The 15,079-nt window shown below is 42.8% G+C and overlaps 1 protein-coding gene across 1 annotated transcript; it reads right to left on the minus strand.

Annotated features, from left to right (window-relative positions):
- Window positions 1-1,139: 1,139 nt before the first annotated feature.
- On the minus strand, window positions 1,140-2,251 carry LOC119651001 (tigger transposable element-derived protein 1-like). Its single transcript, XM_038054288.1, has 2 exons — window positions 1,660-2,251; window positions 1,140-1,423 (listed from the first exon to the last, which is right to left on the minus strand). The coding sequence occupies exons 1-2, from the start codon at window positions 2,249-2,251 to the stop codon at window positions 1,140-1,142; spliced, it is 876 nt and encodes a 291-aa protein (XP_037910216.1).
- Window positions 2,252-15,079: the final 12,828 nt, after the last annotated feature.

Here is a 15,079-nt window from a genome sequence, read left to right on the forward strand (position 1 = left end):
GTTCCGTGACCGAGATTTTAATTATAATGTGCTTTTCCCTTCCCCGGTTACATTCAAGTAATACAAGTGCATAACGACTGATGTTTTATACATAACATGTGCCCGGTGCTGATCATTTCTTAGGCCGCACATATACAAACATCATAATTGTGTTTGTGACCTTGGCCTCTAGAAAAGCATGTATCTAATATCTACTTCTGTAAGATATATACTAGCTAAGCCGGCAACGCTCTCCTGAAGTAAGTTCGCATACTTGCATTATTTCATCTAGGCGTCGACAAATTCAATGGAAGGATGGGAACGGTACGTGGGAGTTTCATTCATACAAATGCAACTCGATGGGTTATGAGAGAGGCATGCGCTTAAAATGCATTCCCCAGTCTCTGATGAAAAGTTCTTCAAGCTTTGTTGCAGCTCCATAATATTTTGTGCTCGCATTCTGGTTAGATTTGGGGGTGTCCTTTGGAAGTGCTGCTTTCATCGAGGTTGTAGTTTTGGAATATTATCACAAGTTGGGCATTCCTAATGGTTTTTGTCCCACTTTTTAGGTCCTTGTCCAAGATAGAGCTTTCTAAAGAAAAAAGTTATTCTGCAAATCAATGTGAAGTTAGAGACGATTTGGCTAAAACGATAGCTAACAGTTCATCCCTGATTCGTTAATCAACGTTTTAACGTCCTATTCGACTGCTTTTTGTGGTTTGTACATTTATTTACAATATGGAAGAGGATCTTGGGGACACAGGCATATCTCGACTTATCATGTTAACTGGTTTCATGAAAGTGCGTTATAAGGCGAAAATGTGATAAGCCGAACCGTATGCATAGGGTAAAGAAGAGTAGAATTTTCCGTTAATTGTCGCTTGTTGCTTACGAAGTTCCAAAACTAAAATTTCACATATAGCACCTATTAAGAATCAATTCAAAATGCATACAAAAATGTAAACGTCTTTAATTTATCTATCAAAATAAGGAGGATTTATTAGAAAATATTATAAAAGCCAAATCACGATGAATCCCTGCTGGGGTTTGCAGAGAGAAGCTGAGAAATGAATCCCTGCTGAGGTTTGCAGTAGAGAAGCTGTCCCAGATGTTGACGGTTTGAAAAATTAAGTTAAAGTTGTCTGACTTGCTTTAAGCTTTCATGATTTGTACAATTTCCGATAACGTTCAACATTTTTGCTTATTGAAAAGGACACCGTCTTCCTTCTATCAATGCCTCGATAATCCTTCAAATACTTCAACGTCTTCTCAATGTGTTCCGAAAATTTGCAAATTTTTTTGGATGGAAACTGTTTTTCTCGCTCGTCTAAATTTTGTTGTGTTTCTGTGTCATCTGTTACAATATTCAACAATTCGTTGGAAAGTGGCACTTCAGGAGTATTAATTACGTCAAATATATCCTCTTCATCGCTTTCGTTAAAGCCTATAGTTTTCGCAATCTCAAGAATTTCTCTTCTGATTTCTGAATCGCTATCGATATCAATGCCAGAAGGAGACTCAACTGCTTCTGGCCAGATTTTACGCTAGACTTTGTTCAATGTGCCACTAGTTACCTCTTTCCAAGAAGCTTCGATGATTTCAACAGCCTTGAGAATATCAAAATTTTCCCAGATTTCTTTAATTGATAATTGCCTATTTTTATCCATCGTCTAAACGTACCACCAACTGCCCGAAAGTTCGACGCAGATGCTTTAAAGGTAGCATTTACACCTTGGTCCATGGGTTGCAGCAGGGAAGTGGTATTTGGCGGTAGGAAGACCGCTTTCACATTTTCATCGCTTTGGTTGAGAGTTGCGGGATGTCCAGGAGCATTATCGCCTAAAAGCAGAACCTTGTGCGATAAGTTGTTCTTCCTAGAGTATTCTTTGATTCCTGGACAAAATTCATTTCTAAACCATTCAGCGAATAACGCCGTAGTTACCCAGGCCTTTTTATTATGTTTCCAAATGACTGGCAGCGTGGTTTTCGAAATATTCTTTAAGACCCTTGGATTTTCCGAATGGTACACCAGTAGAGGCTTCAGTTTGAAAATGGCGAGCGGCATTTCCGCCCAAAACATGTGTAAGCCTGCCTTTGGAGACTTTGAAGCGTGGTGTTGCAGCTTCTTCCTTGGAAGTATTATAAATGTACGTGATGGTAAACGCTTCCAGTAAAGTCCTGTCTCATCGACATTAAAAACTTGGCTTGGGCTGTAACCGCCTTCATCAATAATACTTTTAAGCATATCGGGTATTTTTTTTCGCTTCTTCATAATCAGCACTAGCCACTTCTCCAGTCAATTTTAAATTATGCAGACCAAATCTTAATTTGAACTTGCCGAACCATCCTCGACTTGCAATAAATTCGAAGGCTTCGTTTTCACTTCTGATGTTATTGAACAAATTCTACGCCTTTTCTTCTGTCTGCTATCCAGACACAACCGTCTCTAAGCTGGCGGCAACTGTAGGAGCTTTGCGTTCGGGTGGTATGTCCAGAACTCTTTTGCAGTCCGCGAAACGAAATTGACGATCACGTAGTTGCATGTCGGGGATCTCAGCCAGAACGCAACTTCACCCCGCCTAACAATATATGATCTTTAAGCAAGCGCCATTACTTGGTTGACACAGTCGCAGACGTCTCAGTTGTCCCTTCTTTTCCAAGAAATTGAATACTACCTTATGATAGTGAACTATTAACGTGGTGAAGAAATGCCCTCCTTAATATGCTCGCGGATTTTTTCCGTATTCCTTTTTATCCGTCTGATAGCCCATGCCTTCAATCCTAAGCAAACAGCAATTTCCGCCAGCATCCTGGCAGGGATATGCATGACAGGGAAGTTCTCCAAAAGAACCAGAGAGGTGGCAATAGGGAGCCCCCTGTCCCCTTTTTCAGTGACTTATTCATGGACAAGATTGAAAATGATCTACATTCCAAAGTCCCGTTACCAAAGATCTGGACAAGGTTTGCAGATTACACTTTCACCATTATTCATAAACTTGAAGTGGAGGAGATGCTAGTGGGACTGAATAAGCTACATAGGAACTTAAGATTCACAATCGAGATGGAAGGCAATGGAGAACTCCCATTTCTAGATTTAGGAATCATTAGAGGCGAAAATAGGATCTCTTTTGATATTTATAGAAAGCCAACACACATACAGCGAGCAATTCCGGAAAATCTGAACCACTTGCAATCTCCTCCTTCTCTCCATTGCTCTTTGCTCCTTTGGTTTTGCTGTTAAAAATTCAAATTTATCCTGAGCCCTCTTAAGGGTTTTTTGCGGTTCTAGCCTTTCCTCCAGATAGCGCAGATACCATCTAATATCTGTAGTTGTATTAGCTGAAACCGGTCAATATAGTTTATACTCTGTCGGGTTTCGAATTAAACAAATAACTCAGGACTTTCCAGCTGGTTATAACAAGTAAAACCGGACACTCGACGCTTCAGGTATGAAACATTTGGTTTGTTTTTTATGTAAGCACATTTGAGTGCATAATTATCCCATTTATACGTGACTGCTGTTATGAGAGCAGGGAGGCAGAGTCCAACCGGCTCGGAGGTTCAGAGCCAGCCCGTAGCATTTACGAAGGAAAGCAGCTCTCCCACCCTGTACCTAAAAACCTCTCTGTGGTTCCCAAAGAATGATTTACCCAGTGTCCGTAGCCTGCTTTTAGTTAGAGCTGGGCAATTGCAGAGGAAGTGCCTGAGGGTTTACACCCCTTATCCGTAGCTTCGGCAATGCGGATTGTATGGTATGCACAGCATGGTCGCATGGTCCCCTCTGAGCCAGTGCCCTTTGCAAACTGCCGTAATCTTGAATGCATTTGCACGCGTCTGGCAAAGGAACTCTCGTGATCGAACTATGCTATGAGCCAGCCAAATCGTCCTTGACTTGGCACAGGTGGTGAGCCTTCGCCATCTAAGGCCCGCGGCTACTAAGTAGTATAAGTAGATTCCGCCTTTGACAGTCGCCAGCGAGACACCGACTGTACCTGCGAAGGGGTGTCACGAGCGGACCCCGCCTGGCTAACCCATCAGTCCGCTCATTCCCCTCTATGTTCCTATGACAGGGAGCCCAGAGGAGGGTGACCTTGATCGTGCCGCCCCGAATGTTCAGCGCGTTTTTGCCCCACCAGCCTGGTTGATGTCGTCGTTGAGTACAAGGTCTTAATGGCCGCTTGGCTTGTCGGTCAGAATTGCTATGTTACGCTTGGGCCTCGGATCATGCTCCAGCCATCGATGTTTTTAAATCAATAACTTGCCTCTGCCTCTTCTTTTTAGAGGAGCTGATCCTTTATCCATACTGCTATGTGGGTTTTTGATCCTTTCTCTGTTGAAACAATTTTGTCGCTTAGAATATAAAGGTCAGCTTAAAAAGGAAGTTTCTTACCAAGTTTGATTTCTTAGTCGAAATCAACCCAATATCGTATTAAGCGTCCTTTAGTCTTGAGTTCTATTACCAATATTGAATTAAAACTAACGAGGCTTCTTTTATTTATGGGTCAGAAGAACTATGTAACTAAGGATCCAGAAAACAAGGAATCAATAAAACACATTTACACCTCTCAAATGCTTCTAATAATCCAAAACACCGACCACTTGTGGGAACATTCAGAGCTATATTCAATACATATGCTCAAACGACGCCGGTAATTAGAAGAAATATTTTAACTTTATTATGCACATTGCCTCCAATCAAGGTGCTAAGTGGAAGACTTTGCGGAATGGGATGAGATTTTTCATGGATGTATGATGTATGAGTATCTGGCGCTATGTTGTCGGGGAAACCCCGTCATACGCGGACTGCGGCATACACTTTTAACTGTTTTCTATAACAAAATAGACAAAGTTTATGTCGAAAAACATAAAGGTTGGTCAAATCAACCTGCAGCATGCCAAAACCCCCTCCTATCTGCTGGCAGCGAGACTGACCAAGCTGCAGGATTTTTCCTACATCTTTCTGGTGCAAGAGCTGTGGGTTCGATTTAACAGAATCTGTGTCATTGGATCAGTAAAAGGAGCTAGGATCTTCTACGATGAAAATCCATAAGACCGCGAGCTTGTGTCCTGATGTCAAGACGGTTAGAGGCAACCATGCTAAGACAGTACTGTTTCCAGGACTTAGCTACGGTCATCATACAATACCAGATAAATGGCGAGAGGGAAAACATCATAGTTACCTCCGCTTATTTACCCTATAATTCTTTGTATCCTCCACCGACGCAAGAGCTTAGGAATCTGGTAGTGTATGCAGAATCGTCCCGAACTCTTAATAGGTTGCGATGCGAATGCTCAACATATTTGTTGGGGCAGTAGCAAATGCAATCCAAGTGGAGAGAAGCTATTTGATTTCATCACTTCAGCTGGTTTTATGACTGCAAACGTATGGTGCAAACGTTCGTGGGATCGAGAAGAAGCGAAGTAATTGACCTAACAATAGGTACCTTAAAAGTTTTAGAGTTGATTGCACACTGGCGAGTGCTAGACGAGGTCTCACTGTCAGATCACTGATATCTAGAATTCAATCTGACTATTGCGGGCGAACAGTCTGCAGTACAAAAACAGAACCCTAGGAAAACGGATTGGACAAAGTTCAGTGAACTTCTTGGCAACAAAGTACAGAGGCTTTTCCTATTTCCCGAGGTCAATGTGGTAAAACATGGTATCGGTAACTGCAAAAACTCAGGAAATCAACTAGGCGACTTCTGAACCGTGCTTGCAAAAGTAGTAAGAACGAAGACTGGTTAAATTTCAGGAACTCACAGCGTGAATATAAGAGGCTCGTTAGGTGTTCGAAACAAGACTCCTGTAGAGCGTACTGTGAGGAAATGGAAGGCGAAAGAGAGACTTCAAGGCTGGGCAAAATCCTTAAAGGGGATGAGTCGGCTAGATTGAACCCCATTAGAAAACCCGACGGTACTTCCACGAGACTGGATTCAGTACAGACCCTCCTGGAAGTACACATTCGTGGAAACGTACTTAGGTCAAACCCACTTAATGAAAACCAACATCTTTACCAGCGTAGAAAGTCCTGTGGGGCTGCTCATCATTCTTTGGTTACAAAGATAGAGGATGCAACTTTGAATGGTGAGTACGCAATGGGGATGTTCGTGGACATTGAAGGGGCTTTTGACTGTGCGCCTTTTCGAAAACTTTATGATGCCGCCGGAGGGCATGGTGTTGATGATGCTTTAATTAAGTGGATCCATGCTATGCTAACGCAGAGATTGCTGTGCGCTGAGGTGGGTGTCGATCGCTGTCTGACTGCAGAAGCAACGAAGGGCTGCCCCCAAGGAGTTGTGCTCTCGCCACTTCTGTGGAGTATGCTGATAGACTCAATTTTATGCTGACGACGTGGCTCTGCTTGCTGCTGATTGGGATCTTCGAACGGTGTCTAGGAATATATAAGGTGTCGTTGATTTGATAGACAGTTGGTACCTCAGACATGGTCTTTCAGTTAATCCAAATAAAACCACAATGGTATCATTCACAAAAAGGAGAAAACTGGATAGACTTTGCCTCCCTGAGAGGAGGAAGTACTACTCTTTAACTCTCGGAAGAAGTGAAATACCTGGGAGCCACTCTAGATAAAAAACTTCGTTGGAACAAACAGGTAAAGATGAAACGAGCTCTCACAGCTTATGGGACAGCTTGTCTGGACATGCATTGCTATCATTAAGCTGATGTTCGTTTATGGATCCGTAGTGTGGTGGGATAAGGTTAGACAAAAAGGTTTTCACCATAAACTAGCCGCACTGCAAAGAACTGTGTGTCTGGGTATCACTGCTGCCATGAGCATGACATCCAGTGCATCTCTAAATGCACTACTTAATTTCCAGCCCCTGGATACATTTATTCAAAGCACTGCAATGAGAGCAGCTCATAGACTAATTCGATTAGATCTATGGGGAAATAACGGATGTGGGGGGTACAGAGCATTGGAAAAGTTACTGGGAGTACTGAATCCAGTTCTTCAAATGCCTTCCGAGTCTCATGTCCGCATACATCTGTTTAGTAGAAGATATGAAGTAGAGAGAACTGGGAAGTCCCAGAGGAATGTGTGGGGTGATATACGCAAGTCTTCTATAACGAGGGCTCAAAAACAGCAGAGGGTTCTGGAGCCGGAGTCTACTTCTCGAATAAAAACGAGAAGTGGGCTTTTCCTTTGGGACAATATGCAACGGTTTTTCAAACCGAAGTTTATGCGATCTCAAAGGCAGCAAACTTGGTGATTGACGAGCGGTTGAAGGGCAGACGCATCGTAATCTGCAGTGATTGCCAAGCTGCATTGAGGGCGTTGAGTAGTTCTTTGATCACCTCGAAAATCGTTCAGGAATGCAGAAACCGTTTGAACTCTATGTCTAGATTCAATACGGTGGAACTACTCTGGGTACCTGACCACTGTGGCATAGAGGGAAATGAAATCTCGGACGCTTTAGCGAAAGAGGGGTCAATCTCTCTTATGCCGGAACCGGAACCAGCAATTGGAGTATCAGTAGCATTGGCTGAGCCTGTTTTCAAAAACTGGGAACAAGCTTCCCACAATGACAGGTGATATAGCCTAAATGTTGCTCGACACACCAAACTTTTCCTGCCAGAACCGAACATGCGTACGGCAAAGTTTATCCTGTCCTGTAATGAGGAAGCGGAAGCACTAACGGAAATCCTGCGATACGTTAACGAATCCGGAATATTCCGTTAGACGGGGGTGGCGAGTACAATGGACCAATACGGCCTGAGTACTCGGAAGCTGTAGTTTCTCCCCGACCACACACACACACACGCTTTCAATCCACTTTTATCTAAGCGGACGAACCCCGACAATGAACGTATGTAGAATTAAAACTATAGTGCTAAAAATTGTGTGATAAGTCGAAGCAAAAACTTGTTAACTCAAAGCATGCTCCTTCATTTTTCGAGGGTTATAAGTCAAAAAGGACATAAGTCGGTTTGTGATAAGTCGAGGTATACGTGTATTGTAGTTAAACAACTCGACATTAATCTTTTTCTATGCCCTTTCTACTTGCGGCGAGATTTCTAAAAGCAGACAGGCATGTTTGTTTTGGGTTTTATGCTGGCAGATTAGTGCATAGATTTTCAGTTCAAGATATTGATGGGAAAATACATTTTCGAAGTAATCATTTTGATAAGGTTTTGGGTGAAACAAAATCTTATTAAAATCGGTTTACTGTCTCTCAGTCTTTAGCAATATTGCCTATTAAGTACTTTCCAGAAACAATCAGAGTATTTCGCTGATCAATAAATATACATAATATTAATGATGATGATCAACCGATCATCCTAATTCCTCTAAGTTGATTACAAATGGCTCCCAACGTGGGCGTGGCGCCCAGCGTTTCCTGTATTCAGATCGAATTTCTTATTTACATTTTTTCTGAATCAGAGGATGACAGCCTATTCCGGCTTAGTGTTCCTAAGCCTCAATTTCCTGTCCCACCTTGTAACGTAGAATTTCCTGCCGTATCCTTGGTAGAATACCATAAGAGCTAGTTGTTTGTTGTGATTGTCTTTGAGACTTAATGTCTCGTAGATGATTGCCTTCCAGAAGTCTCTGGATCTACGGGCCTTTGCGGCAATATGCTGAAAGGTATTGCCATCCGAGCTTCTGAGGAGTGTCCTTTTCTACCTTTATGTGAAACTAAATATTCTTTCTTCATCGTAGGGATGGTGAGATGACTCAGTGATGGAATACGGAGGTAGTCGGTTATATGCTGTGCCGTTCCGTCCTCAATGATTCATCATCACTTTGTTCTCTGACTTCAGACGAGGAAGATTGAATACTAGCGATCTCTTTTGTTTGTTTTTTTCGTTTAATAGTCTGGGACGGGGGGCAACTCGAGAGAGAGAGAGAACCTTATCTGAGACAGAAGAAACCATGATCGGGGCTGTGGTCCGTCGTGGTTCCTCCCTCTCAATCACGGCATTCGAGTCCGGAGACTTACGGCTCCACGCGCGCGGTCGAGCTATTTTTTTTATTTTCCAATTTTAGCTCGCGTTCTGGTTTTCATCGTTAGGCCAAGCTACTAAGTTGACTACAAATAATATTACTAATTATTGATCACAATAGGAGTACATGCCTGTATTTTGAATTTCCATTAGAGAGCAACTTGAAGAAAAATCATCTTTTCCACAAAACAAACGCAAAGAAGTGACAGGTAGTGAGTCACAGATAACACGGTGCACACTGAAAATATGATGTGTCAACTTTCGAGGGTAAGGAAGTCCCATCGCAGCATTGTAGGAAATATATACAAACAGATATCTGATACTCCACATACATAGCTATATTCAGAGAAAACACTTCATTTTTCAGGTTTCTCTCAGGTTTTTCTCCGAAATGCAATCATTTTCAATTTTCCAAAAATTGTAAGTGACCGAAAACGAACTGGTGTGCATACATTATGCTTTTTCTTAATGAAAGTATCATTACTATCCATATAATACTCAATGCTTCATGAAGTCAATCCCAGCGAGGTCCCCAGGGAATACTAATTTTAATTGAATATAGATTTGTGCTTATTTTTATTTATTCATTATGTGTACTTCCCTATTGAAAATATGTACATATATTCGCAGTTGAGTCCAGCAATCCTTTTCATATCTACTTCAATTGTGCTGCAATTTTTATTATTAATTGCGAATCGAAGGACTTCATTTCATTAATTGGCTCAGCCGACAATAACAAAGTCTATTTACGGAAGTTTCATCCTTGCTGTTGTTGATAGCTTATGAACGTGTGAATTGAATCGTTCAATATATTCGTTGCTAATCACTACTTCTGGCATTTGTTCCTTGTAATTATACCGTGACACAGAAATGAAACGTTCCTTAGATAGTGTGGAGCTTTTCCAATTGTACTGGAGAAAGATGCCCATTTCAGGTTCATACCAGGATTACCATAGTAGAGTTTTCATACTTGAAAGAAAATCATATGTGGAAATTTAATTCTTAAAATTGTTTTGTGATATTTAGGAGCCATGCTGAAGTAGCGTAATTCAAAATAGACCACTAAATTGGCTAATATCGGATATTCAGCCTGGTATCTGACATAAGGCAAGGGCGAGAACTGTTTAGAAAGCGTAATGGCCAGGTTAAAATATTGGAGGTTCACCTGCTCGATTTCTTGCCACGATTTTGAATCGTTATTGCACCAATGGCTTTGTGATGGCATAATTTCTTCGTATTTACGAATACATATATGCCGATCGATCGCGAATAGTGATTTCGGACGTGATCATGGCGCGATACGCCCCTGTTCCAACGAAACATCTTCGTCTCCATTATCGCAAAACGTCGTTCATTGTTTTTTATAGTCGGCCAACACTCAGAACGTAGAGGGCGTCAGGACGGACGACATTACGGTAAATTTTAGATTTGAGACGTTCATTGATACGTCCATCATGCTAAACTTCTATCGTCGTTTCCTGCTCAGGGCCGTCTAACGCCAGTCCGTTTTGAACGCGTACTTGTTTGTGCTCAAAACAGAAGACACACGAGAGATTGTGTGGTTTGAAGAGGCTGTCCGCGCGTTTGACAAATCCCGGTAACTACTGGCTGATGCTACACTCTCGGCATTTCCTCGACAAGATGCACCCCTAGCCGTTTTTGTTGATACTACTGACATCGCAGTAGGTGCTGCTCTTCACCAAAAGGTGAATCAAGTCTGGCAGCCGTTGAGTTTTTTCTCTAAACAGTTAAACTCCGCTCAACGGAACAAAAGCACCCACGATCGAGAACGCGTACTTGAGCATTAAATACTTCCGCTTCTCCCTTGAAGGCAGGCCGTTCACAATGTTCATGGACCATAAGCCTCTCACGTATGCTTTGAAACAAAAGCCCGACAAAGCGTCCCCTCGTCAGCTTCGACACTTGAGCTTTATAAGGCAGTTCACGTCTAACATACAGCACGTGTCTGGCAAGGACAAGATAGTTGCTGACGCTTTGTCACATGTCCCCGAGGTAAATATCCCCGCCTCACTCGACTTCTCGGCTATCGCCAAGGCGCAGGAGGATGATGCAGTACTTCAGAGCCTCAAATCCAACCCCAAATACAAATTTCGGGAGTTGCCCATCTTCGGCTCGAACCTCTCTTTTTGCAGCGAGTACTTGGAAAAGGGACCCCGGCCATACATTCCGGTCACCTTTCGCATTCAGGCATCAGGACGACAAATCGGTTAATTACTGAAAAATACTTCTAGCCCTCTATGAATAAGGATCTCAACTCCTGAACCACAGAGTGCATCGCATGGCAGAAGTGTTAGATTCCCAGGCATGTAAGAAAAGAAGTGGGCTCATTTCCACGCACCACCAAGCGATTCCACACAATACACCTCGACATCGTAGGCCCTTTGCGAGACTCTCACGGTTTCAAGTATTGTCTCACAATCATCGACAGGTTTACACGGTGGCCTGAGGCAATACCTCTGAAAGACATTACGGCGCAATCTTGTGCCGAAGCTCTCTGTCGAAAGTGGATCCCACGCTTTGGTCTCCCTGCAGTGATTATCACTGACCAGGGAATGCAATTTGAGTCCACCCTTTTTTCGGAATTGGGCAAACTCCTGGGATTCAAACACCAGCGGACTACTGCATACCACCCGCAATCCAATGGAATGCCAGAGCGTTGGCACCGAACACTGAAATCCGCCATTATGGCCCGCGACGATCCGTTCTGGACTCAAGTCTTGCCTCTCGTCTTACTTAGCCTCTGAACAACCCGCCGCTGCCAGCCCCGCGGAGCTGGTATACGGGGAGATCCCAAGGCTCCCAAGTGACCCGGTCTTCGACAAGAGATCGAGTCTCACAGACTCTGCATTGCTGCGTTCGCTGAGAGGCAACCTCCACCGCCTTAAAACCACACCTCCCACCCGACACACATCCACACCTGCCTGCGCTCCCAAGGAACTCGACTCGTGCACGCACGCCCTGGTCAGGACGGATGCTGTCCGGAAGCCGCTGCAGCCTCCATACGGAGGCCCGTACCGTGTTCTCGAGCGGGGAGAATATTTCTTCCAGCTGGAGATCGGGGGCACAGGACGGCTGTCTCCTTGTCCAGACTGAAGCCCATGTGTACCCCAAGGTAACGTCGCGTTCGCTTCGCAGAATGATGGGAAACACAGTTCCGGGTTCGGTCGCTGAAACCCCTAGGTTTCATCTGGGGGCGGAGTGATGTGGCGCAGCAGGATTAACAACATTCGAAATTTATTTCGAATGTTGTTATTATAATTGGACTGACAGATGCCACCACCGGTGCTCTCCGTGGCATATTCGAACTCGCCACGAGGTCGATTAAAAAGAGTAGTAGGGCTTTGCCAACTATTTTGACATAAATCAAATAATTGAATAATTAATTAAAACTATGCCCACCACAACAGCAGACAGCATCTACCAATCCGCAGTTATAGCCTTTTTTGCAACTGAATTTAATCAGACTATTTACATATTTTATATATTGTAAAAAGTAATTTTAATATTATGCTAAATACAATATATTTCTCAATAAAGAAGCATAAAATTATATGTGACAAGAAGCAGCTAAAGATACTTTAATCGCTGTAGTTAACCGTCGCGGGCTCTGAAAGCAGGATGATTCAAGCTTTTTGCGAATCCTAGGGTCTGGTCATGCGGGATGACTGCTGCTTCTCACTTAACTGAACCGTTCAGCTTTATCAACTGTTTGGTAATTGCATGCTCTGTTCTTTTTAACATGCATACATGAATATAGAAAGATTTGTCATTTGCATCGCGGACACGATCCTTCGATTTTGACTTAAAGGAATTGTAATGTGTGAAATATTTCCCCAAAAGTTAAGAAAAAATATTTCGACTAAGAGGACTTTTCAACTCAGAGGAATTCGTTTTAGAGTGAATTTTATGTAGGAAATTGACTGGAACGCCAATGAAACGCCTAAAAGTTCGAGTTGGAGAATAACTCGACTTAGAGGAATTTGGAGTTAAAGTGATTCAACTGTATATTTAAAAGAAATCGACTTTTGGAAACCGTCACATAAGAAAAACCCCTTAAGCGGATTAACTGTCTAAGGGCTCAAGTTTATGAGGAACAGCCCAGTTCAATAGAAAACGTAACTAAGGGTTGACCGCAGGGTTTTTCCCCTACAAATGTGAACCTCAGATATGCAGAAAAATGTGTTTGAAGGGGAAAATGTAAGTTGCAGCTTAGTGAGAGGTATTTTAACTGGGTAAGGATCCCCCACTCTCAGGGCACGTTAAACCTGGAGTTAGTTTTTGAAGATTTCGACCTCGAAAACGAAAGAAAAGCAAGAGTCAATTAAATTTACTTGTCTGCCTTTCTAACCTTAAGAACAACAACCCCACTTTTTACCTCTACTATCCAATTAAAATGCAATTGAAAATCAAATACAGTATAAATTATTGATGGTCGACTCAATACCGACATCAAATGTCATTCGGTGACAAAAACGTATCATCGTGGCTTGTGTCCTTTGTCCACTCCTTATAAATTGCGTGGTGGTGACATTTTCCAGAACATCTCCTTTTGTTGTCTTTTGAACTGTAATTGGAGCTCCCCAAGCGGTAATAAGACCCAAGGACTTGAAACAATTCCTTGCATGTGTCCAGTGCTATCAAAGAAAAGTGATGGCACAGAACAAACAATATTAGCCGGAAATTTAAAAAATAAATATGTGGATAGGAAAAAATCACATGGGGGTGGGTACAGGTCGGGGTTGCGACCAACGCTCGTGGCATGTTATTTGCGACACTGCAATTTACAAATAATATTACGAAAGGGCTTCTAATTTGCTCGTTGGTTTTTCTAAACTCACTGTGAGAAGGGAGAACAGACGCTATTACGTGAATACATAAAAAGTGCATGCAGACGATGTCGATGGGAATTTCGCACCAGCATGTAGTTACTGTAGGGAAATTGTACCAGACTCAAGTTGACACTGCAATTACAGCATTGGCCATTTTAAAGAAATAACTGAGCCGGGACGATCTTACATTATTAATTTGAGTGACATCTGTGGTTTTACAGTTGCTCTACAATAGCGGCTTGAAGATACCATATATTGCTTTCATTTGATTTTACTCGAATGTCATTGCTGTGGAAAATACGTATGAGTATATGATCGAGTTTACAAGCAGTAGAAACAAAAGCGGGTAAAGCGTCCTTGCCCTGATACAATTTCGCATTATAAAATGAGAAGTTATATTGCATACATTAATATGTTTAAGCGTTTCGTTGACTCAACCTTTGGAAAATATAATATAAGTAAAAGGTTAGATCGCTAGGCTGTCAAAGCGGGAAGCCGCGGTTTAAACTTCTCTGGTGACAGAGGAATTTGTATCGCAACTCAACTCAGCTGCGAATGAGTATCTGAGTCCAGTCAGGGCAATAACCATTTGCGAGCGTAACCTCCTGTAGTGTGCCGTAGCCCTTTTTTGTACCGTTACGGGTTTGAATGAAGTGCTCTCACACGCTTCAAGGTCCAGATCCAGTATCCGGTCTATGCCTGCCTTAGTAAGGAACTCCAGACATCCCGCCGAGGTCCACCAATTCGATATCCCTAAAAGCTGTCTGGCGTCCTGACCTACACCATCGCTCCATCTTAGGCAGGGTCTGCCTCGTCTTCTTTTTCTACCATAGATATTACCCTTATAGACTTTCCCGGGCTGTATCATCGTCATCCATACGGATTAAGTGACCCGTCCACCGTAACCTATTGAGTCGGATTTTATCCACAACCGGACGGTCATGGTATCGCTCATAGATTTTGTCATTGTGTAGGCTACGGAATCGTCCATCCTCATGTAGGGGGCCAAAAATTCTTCGGAGGATTCTTCTCTCGAACGCGGCCAAGAGTTCGCAGTTTGTTTTGCTAAAAACCCAAGTCTCCGAGGAATACATAAGGGCCTGGCAAGATCATGGTCTTGTACAGTAAGAGCTTTGATTCTATGGTGAGGCGTTTCGAGCGAAACAGTTTTTGTAAACTGAAATAGGTTCTGTTGGCAGTCAACAATCGTGAGCGGATTTCGTCGTCATAGTTGGTATCGGTTGTGATTTTCGACTCTACATAGGAGAAATTATTAACGGTCT

Source organism: Hermetia illucens, chromosome 3 (genome assembly GCF_905115235.1).
Source record: "Hermetia illucens chromosome 3, iHerIll2.2.curated.20191125, whole genome shotgun sequence".
Lineage (NCBI taxonomy): Eukaryota > Metazoa > Arthropoda > Insecta > Diptera > Stratiomyidae > Hermetia > Hermetia illucens.